We start from the raw sequence: 8,325 nt of genomic DNA on the forward strand, positions 1-8,325 counted from the left end.
AGGTTTGCAAAATGTCATGACCATTGAAATTGAGTTTCAGACTTTGAATTTCGCGCACTTTTATGCGTCTGAAAATCATCTGGTGGCTACATCGGCGCATGCTGTTTCTGCTTCATGACATTGACATTGAATACACACACACAAACATGAATTTTTCATAATCAGCTGAAACAATCCGTTAATGTGATACGAAAACTGAGCGCGCAAACATACACCGGTCATAATTGATGTTGTTGTTTGTTTACATTTTGTGTCACATCGAAATTGTAATCGTTTTCTGTGATATTGAATTTCGTTCATCGCTAAACATGGCAACGAATCGAACCACTGCTGAGGAAGTGACCTTTTCCCGATCACCGGCAAAACTTTCCGTCATTTCGTGGAATTTGGACGGTTTGGACAGTAACAATTTGGCGGAACGAACAGCCGAAGTTGTTGCTCTGCTGGAAAAACGAGACTACACCGTCGTCATGTTACAGGAATTGATTCTGCCCACTTTTCAATACATTGCGGCCAAATTGAAATCGAAATACAAGCCGGTCGTCGGTACGCATAAGCCGGAATCCACATACTTCACCGTAACCTTTCTCCGAACGAATCGTGTCATTTATGTGGATCACGAAATCGTCAATTTTCCCGGCTCAATGATGGACCGGAACCTGTTGATCACCCGATGCCGAATCGATCGAGTGAACGTGGCAATTTGTAATACTCATCTGGAGAGCACGGCAGCATTTGCCCCACAGAGGGTCATTCAACTCAAAATGTGCTTTGACCGTTGCCGCTCCATTCCGCCGGAATGGAATGTCATCTTCGGCGGTGATCTGAATGCACGTGACACCGAAGTGCAAGGCAAAGTTCCGGCGAACATGCACGATCTGTGGATGAGAAACGGTTCGAGTTCGTCGAAGTTCACCTGGGATCTGAAATACAATACGAACAAACAGATGCCGGGCAAGGTGCAACCGCGGTGTCGATTTGATCGGCTGTTTTTTCGTGAATCGGTTCCGGCTACACTGACACCGGAATTCTTCGGATTGACCGGTTTGTCGAAGGTTGCCGGAACGAATTCATTTCCCAGCGATCATTGGGGAGTCGTGGCATTTTTCCAGGAGACATAGTCGAAAAGAAATTAACATTTTGTTGTAGTTGAAGCCACTGAGTGGTCCTTGAAGCTTTAAGAGTTGTGTTGTTGAATATGCTCGCTCAGAGAGCGTGGTCGTATTGTTGCATTTAAGTTTGGCTGAACGTTCCTTGCTCGGCAAATCTAGTTTTGAAATTAAAAATAAATCTTCTCGTTCCTTAAAATCGCTTTTTTTTACTGAATATCCCTTGGTTACCGGCTATTATTGAATGGGTACCAGAGACTTGCTTCCTTCCAAGACCGATATCAATAATAAATTCTTTATTTAAATATGCGAAAAAAAAGGCTGCTCACAATGATGCAGCCCGTAAAAAAACGATCTTTTCAAAAATCAAAGGTTACAAAACATAAAAATCATCTACTCTATCCGTTCCCAAAGTCCCCAAAATACACGCAGCGTTGCCTCTTTGTATCGCAATTGAAATTCTCTGCAATAAATAATCCATTGATCGCGGTTCCCCTGAAGTGGCCTTTATAATTTTTCCTAATTTCTCAATGAATTTCTTTGTTTCAGGTCCCATACAGCCTAAAGTCTCGAAAGCTAGAGGAGTAAACAAATAATTTTCTTTTAAACGCTTATAATGATTGTGTTTAAATCTTTCTGCGTTGTCCGCAATCGACCGCTGTTTCTTGCTAGATTCATTAATGTATGAAGGCGCCAATGTATCTCTTATGGTTACATCCCAAATAAGAGATTTACCATGACTCCATGGAATCAGTGTCATTCCATCAGGTCTTTTACCATCATCTCTAGACATACCTGGCGGTTGTAACATGGTTGGAAATCCTGCTGAAGAAAATGCATGAGAAAAAACTTTGTTGACTTCATCATGCGCAGCAATTTTTTTAATTTTCATTTTGCATGATAAGCCGTGTAAGCCATCCTTTTGAACCATTCCACCACAAACACACTTATGTTCCTCGCATAAACCAGAACCTAAACGAAGACCAACAGCAATTCTAGCAGAGTTGTTATCCAATAGCAAACCCAATTGGCTCGATGGAACTACTTGCAACCACTTTGAAGATTCTTTGGTTGATGATGCAAGTAGTCTTGCACGAGCAACAGGTTCGCTGGAGTCAAACATCTCATCGAATTTACTCTTAATCGTCGGCAAATCCCAATTCTTTTGCTTCTTCTTCTTCTCGTCACCTTCTGGAACAAAATCTCGAGGTATTTCCTCAATTAATTCCAAAACACTAGTTTCGATTACCTGAAAACTAAACTTTCTCAATATCTCACTCGACAGTTCTAAAGTAGAATAAACAGACGACAGATAAGCTGGCATCGCAATATCCTCAACTTTCCTAACACCTATACCTCCAAAGCTTAAAGGAAGAGAAGCCTGGTCCCAAGAAAAATCAGACATCTTCACATTCGCAATGGCTTCGAGAGTTGAACGGAAAATCTCGTCAACAGCTCTCAAGCGATCACCTAACAAAAACGCCTTCGAAGAACGCAACAAATAATTAAACCTAGAACTACCGAGAGACTTCCTAAAAACACACAAAGCAGGATGAACATCCATCAAAGTTAAACGATCACACATCAACTTGATAGATTCAACTTTTGCTGAAAACATCCTTTCTAAACCTAACTCAAAAACAGGCGAGCCCAACATCTCCAACGAAGACTCATCAACCCGCTTAATCCCTGGTAACAATGACGAAATCTCAGAGTACATACGAGCCGCTTCACCTTCACTAGCACTCACAAAAAAGACTTCACACTTCTTAGCATTCAAAGGCAACCCTGACAAATCACAAAATTCTAAAATCTTCCTAATATCCCCCAATACTACAGAAAGCACGTCACCAATACTACCATCATCTAAATACCAACCATTCAACCTTGCATCTAATGAATGCGTCATCTTCATAATACCTATGCAGAAACCGGGAGGTCCCAAAGGATCTCCTTGTTGAAACCCTCTCCTTGAAAGCAGAGTTTCATCAAGAAAATAAAGATTAGAAAAATGTCTATAAGACTGTTGCATTAACGCCAACAACTCAGGACAAACGTCTCTAACCTCACCTAGCATGAACTTCCTAAACAACATATTGAAAGCATTACCGAAATCGAACTTAACCAAGGCCATCGGCTTGTCATGCTGAACTGTACAAAACCGACGAACTGCATGAACCAACGCTTCTGCACCTCCCGGAACACCAAACCCAAACTGAACAGGCTTTAACTTCTTAACTAAACTATCTCTGACATTACAACAAGCCACCTTTCCTGCCAAACGTCTCCAAACTATCCCTACTGCAATTGGCCTAACATCGTCTTCACCTTTCATAAGGGCAGTCAACGAAGCCCCGAAAAATATCTTACACACGTCCTGTTGAACCTTCCCACGCTTAATAACATCCGTCAAAGAAGCTATTGCCTTCAACAACCGATTCCCAAAATCACCACAAGTAAAAGAAACTAAATCCTTCAAATGTCGGGGCCTCAAACCACCTATTCCCCCTGAAGAACTTAATGGGAAGCTTCTAATAGCACCCAAAACATCCTTAACATCAGTAGCCTGCAAATTACTGTAATCAATAATAAATTGACTGACGAACAGTTTATCAACTGGATTATTCTCGAGAGGTAAGAAGTAATTACAAAAGTCGGGGTAAAGATCAACTGATAACTGTCCTCGACTGACCATACTGTCCTACCAGGCATAGCTGGGCTTTTTCAATTTTTGTATGAAAGTTTCAATTTTTCGCGCTTTTTTAATTTATCTTAGCATACATCACCCAAAAAATTCGAAAGACGCTTTTCGTTTCAATAATTTTTAATGAATTGGTTGATTCCAGTATTTAAACAAAAAATATTGTTCGGGTGAAACCTATAACATCGGCGCTAAAGTGAGCATTATAAATGAAAGAGTGCACTAGTCTGTGCTAAAGTCCATTGTAAAAGTAAACATTCTGTGAGCTTATCACTGGTTGGTGCTGTCGGTGCTACAGTTAGCATTGTACATTAATTTCCCTAAATTTAAAAAGGCAGTCAAGGGACCCGACCCACAAACTGGCCTTTTGGCAGCCAGTTCGGGCTTGACTGATAAGGTCATCATATTCTAGTAAATCTGAATCAAAATGAAGTAGTTTTTCGGTGTGTAGATCTGTCTCTGCCACCCATACACCGTCCAACAGCCGATCGTTTGGGCGGACTAGTGGGACTAGTCTGTTCGTTTCGTTAAAAATATTTTCGTTAAATCTTAACACAGTAGACGAAACTTTCAGGTGAATTTGAATGCAGCGCAACCTCGAGCGCAACATTCTCTTCAGAGCAGCACTTTACGATTCAGTAGAATTGATGAGTTATTCAGAATATGATTGCTCGAATTTTGGAGATAAATTCTACACCGAGGGAATACCTTTCCGTCAAAAACTCCATAAAAGAGAAATGTGACGCAAGTTCCTGCGTATACTAACAAAACAACTGATATCGTTGTCGGCGCATAATGTGGCGCAGAAATATGCAAAATATGTCCAGAAAGAAAGAGAAGATATCCAAATTGTCTACCACTTTGTGACGCAATTTTTTTATGAAATGTTTGCGTTAGTCGTAGATAATGCGTCACCATCAGCCGTTTTTAAGCCTTACATATGGACTTGCGCCACATTTCCCTTACATAAGATTTTTGATCGATATCAGCCGTTTTACAATTTGAGTCGGCTCCTGTGCAGGAACAGAACCTATTACCACCTCAACAATCCCAGATGTCCAGAAGCGAGCCCCAAAAAACCGGAAAAATTACTTAAAATATTGAGTTTCTAGAACTGGGAAGATAATGGACCAGTTGGAGCGATGAAGTTACAGCAACCGACCTATTACCGCCTCAATCATCCAAAAAATCCAGAAGATAGACCAAAAAAACTGGATTTTTTTTCTTCAAAATATTGAAGTTCTAGAACTGGGAAGATGGTGGTCCATTTGAAGTGATGAAGTAAGAGGAACCTCCTATCTACTACCACCTCAACAATCCCAATAGTCCAAAAGAGAACCCAAAAAATCCGGAAAAATTCCTCAAAACATTGATTTTCTAGAACTGAGAAGATGGTGGACCATTTGTAGTGATGAAGTTACAGGAATCAACCCGCTACCACCTCAATAATCTCAAAAGTCCAGAAGAGAACCAAAACAAACAAACAGAAAAACAATGAACATTTTAGAAGAGGAGTATGGTCCAGGTAGCTCAATCGGTAGAGCATAGGACTCATACCCAAGAGGTCCCGGGTTCGACTCCCGGCGCAAAAATGCTTGCCTGGTTTTATTCTAATCACTTGGTGATTAAGCACTCGCTATTAGTTATCTAATGGTTGTACGACCGTAACAAAGTCGCAAATTTCAAAGAAATCCAATATTCGATTTCTTCGCAACAATCACGCCATATTGACATAATGTCAATGACACAATTCACAATATACAACAGACTGTAGGATAAGCGCCATCTATGATCGACTAGTCGCTCATTGGGAAAATGCATGAGTCATTAGTATAGTGATGGTTGTGGTCTTCGCATACCACTCGTGGCTTAGAGAATTCACAACGTATGGGACGTTTACACGGTCGATTTGTGAACTATCTGAGTCCGAAGAGATATGATGAAAAAATCACAATTCATATGATCAAGTGACTTGTGCAATAGCACAACAGGCCCACTAGACCCCCTTCCCCTTCCCCCTTCCCCCCCATCTAATCCCATCTAATCCAATCCAATCCAATCCATGGTCCGTTTCAATTTGCATTAATTTACCTTCATCAGTCGTTTATACAGTGGTTGTAACGTACTCAGAACCTTCCTGTGTAATTTAGGACAATTTTTAGACTGAATTTACTTTTCTTATGAAAAGGGAGACTGAGTGACTCTCCAAGAAATTATTTTAGATTCACACGAGAAGATACAACCAACCGGGGTTGCTCACTTTGATTACACAAAAATTGGTATGGATCTCGTCTAATCAGTTAAATTTCGTTGATTACACTTGATAAATGTTATTCCTCGTTGATTTATTATGATTAGAAACTGATTTAAGACGTTTGACTTGACTATTGAGTGGTTAATCACTTGATTAACAAGTGGTTAATCATGTTCATCAGCTAAGTGAACAACCCCCCGATCGAAAGCAGTGCATTCATAAAATCAAAATTGCTATTTTGAACCGTTGAGGACTTGCGTCACAACTCCTAAACTATCGTAAAAGACCCTGATAATAGCACAGCAGAAGTGTAGCACACGAACGAAACAATTAAGATCTCGTAAAAATTTTTCGTTGTTTTTAAATGTTAAACAATTCACTCCACTCGCACAACATTATTTCCTATACGGTGAATTCAATTGAGATCGTAACCCAAACAGCTTCATATAGTCATTGAAGGAGAAAGTGTTTTTTTTCAGTACGGTGTGTGTTATATCCATCCATACATCGGTGTATGTCAATGCTGAATGAACGAACCATTCTAATAATTTTTTTGTTGTTTTGTTGTATGTCTCATTCATTCAAAACCATTCAGTTTTCGACTGAAAAGAACTCGTAGTCTGAAGTGTAACCATTGCTCCTCGGAATTTTTGTGCATTAAACGGGGAGATTTGAAACCGTTTTTGTCGAGACAAAGAAAGAAATTCTTCTCTGGTTTGTAGTGTCGTGTATAGTGTGTTCCTAAGTTCACAGAATAGTTTCAGTTTTACAAGTTTAACTGCATGGTTGTGTTTACTACACAACATATCGCCATGGTAAGTGTAGTGTGATTACTTTTGTTGGTCATGCATTGATGTGTTAATTCTCCATCATTGAATTCGTATGCGGTTCATTCATTCAACTCTGCATTCTCTCTTTTCACGTACAATCAACGTTTAATCAGCTTAAGATGATACGTCATCTCTCTGTGGTTTGCTGTGTCATATTGTGTATATTCGCCGCTGTCACTTGGTCTGTTCCGTACGATCCAGCCGATAAGGAAATATGGTCCGTTTTGCCACCGGAAGGTTCGTTCGAAGCATTCTATCCGCGCGAAATGGCTGGCATTCCGAATGGGGCTGCACGAGCTCCGCACGCCCATGGCAGTTTTTTTAAATACCGAAATCCGGCACTAGTCGACACTAAAAATGCGGCCGCTTATGGTTATCGTTTCGATGGCAAGCGACGTTTTAATTTCGATTAAGAAAATTTTGTTCGTGCCCTTGTTTTGGTCTAAATAATTAAATGGGAAATCAAATTCAAAGTTGTCTTTCGGAGTAGAAGGGTCGGAGCAGGAGAGTTTATTTATGTATTTCTTCAAGTAAAAGTGCTTTGGGTGACAGCGTCCAAATAGAGAACTACTTTGTATGAAAAATGGTTCCAGATTTTTTACAGCACCGAAATTTGTTCGATACACTGTCCCGTCTCAGTACCCCATTTAGAGTACCACTCATGCTTGAAGTGTGTTGCTCTACTCTAAGTCATTCTGGCACTAGCTGCAAGGCTGCAAACTGTAGGAAGTGAAATATTTTGTATGTTCCCGCGTATCTAATATAATACCTGTCCCTGATCCGCCTAACCTATCCTGTGCGGCATTTTCAAATGATAAAGATTTAAATTTCGTTTTCGTTAACATTTTGTAAAGTATAGTTTCCACTTAAAAAGAGCACTCCGTTTAGCCTCCGTCTACATGACAGTTGTAAAAAAGAACAAAAGAACTGTCACGCAAACGAAGTGGAAATTGAATTTATTTCAATTTTTTACTCCGTTTACGTGACATTTCCTTTGTTCTATTTTACAACTGTCATGTAAACGGAGGCTAAACGGAGCAATGAAAGTGTAAACCAGGTATGGTCTATTGTCCGCCCGGAGGACATAAAAATTTGATTTTCGTACTTAAACACACTCATTTTCATATTATTTTGACATAAAATATGAGTGCGTTTAAGACGAATTCGCCAATCGACCATACCTGTTCTCTACTTTCATTGAAACGGAGTGCTCTTTTTAAGTGAAAACTATACTTAAAGATACTCCGTAAAGAGGCTGTACATTAGAATATGCGTTTTGTTTCAAAGTACCAACTGACCCTACACACAACGATACGTACGCGAAAATATTCGCCACAACAACACCAAATGATGGCAACTCTTAATTTCATTCATAAAATCAGATGAACTGTCACTTTCACGTAGGGAAAAATGAAATTTTTTTAATTTTTC

General features: G+C 39.9%; 2 protein-coding genes across 2 annotated transcripts; both read left to right on the plus strand.

The window, feature by feature from the left end:
• Nucleotides 1-308: 308 nt before the first annotated feature.
• LOC119077266 (tyrosyl-DNA phosphodiesterase 2-like) lies at nucleotides 309-1,121 on the plus strand. The gene has a single exon (XM_037184414.1). It carries the CDS (start codon nucleotides 309-311, stop codon nucleotides 1,119-1,121), a length of 813 nt encoding a protein of 270 aa, XP_037040309.1.
• A 5,244-nt stretch (nucleotides 1,122-6,365) lies between these two features.
• LOC119077441 lies at nucleotides 6,366-7,367 on the plus strand. The gene is made up of 2 exons (XM_037184657.1): nucleotides 6,366-6,879; nucleotides 7,008-7,367. Exons 1-2 carry the CDS (start codon nucleotides 6,847-6,849, stop codon nucleotides 7,305-7,307), a joined length of 333 nt encoding a protein of 110 aa, XP_037040552.1. The 5' UTR covers nucleotides 6,366-6,846; the 3' UTR covers nucleotides 7,308-7,367.
• The last annotated feature ends 958 nt before the right edge of the window (nucleotides 7,368-8,325 follow it).

The sequence above is a fragment of the Bradysia coprophila genome, unplaced genomic scaffold (genome assembly GCF_014529535.1).
Source record: "Bradysia coprophila strain Holo2 unplaced genomic scaffold, BU_Bcop_v1 contig_235, whole genome shotgun sequence".
Classification (NCBI taxonomy): Eukaryota; Metazoa; Arthropoda; class Insecta; order Diptera; family Sciaridae; genus Bradysia; species Bradysia coprophila.

Coding starts and splice junctions, on each gene's coding strand:
- LOC119077441 (XM_037184657.1), top strand. CDS start 6,847: ATGGTTGTGTTTACTACACAACATATCGCCATG. Junction 6,880..7,007: donor CTACACAACATATCGCCATG/GTAAGTGTAGTG, acceptor ACGTTTAATCAG/CTTAAGATGATACGTCATCT.
- LOC119077266 (XM_037184414.1), top strand. CDS start 309: ATGGCAACGAATCGAACCACTGCTGAGGAAGTGACCTTTTCCCGATCA.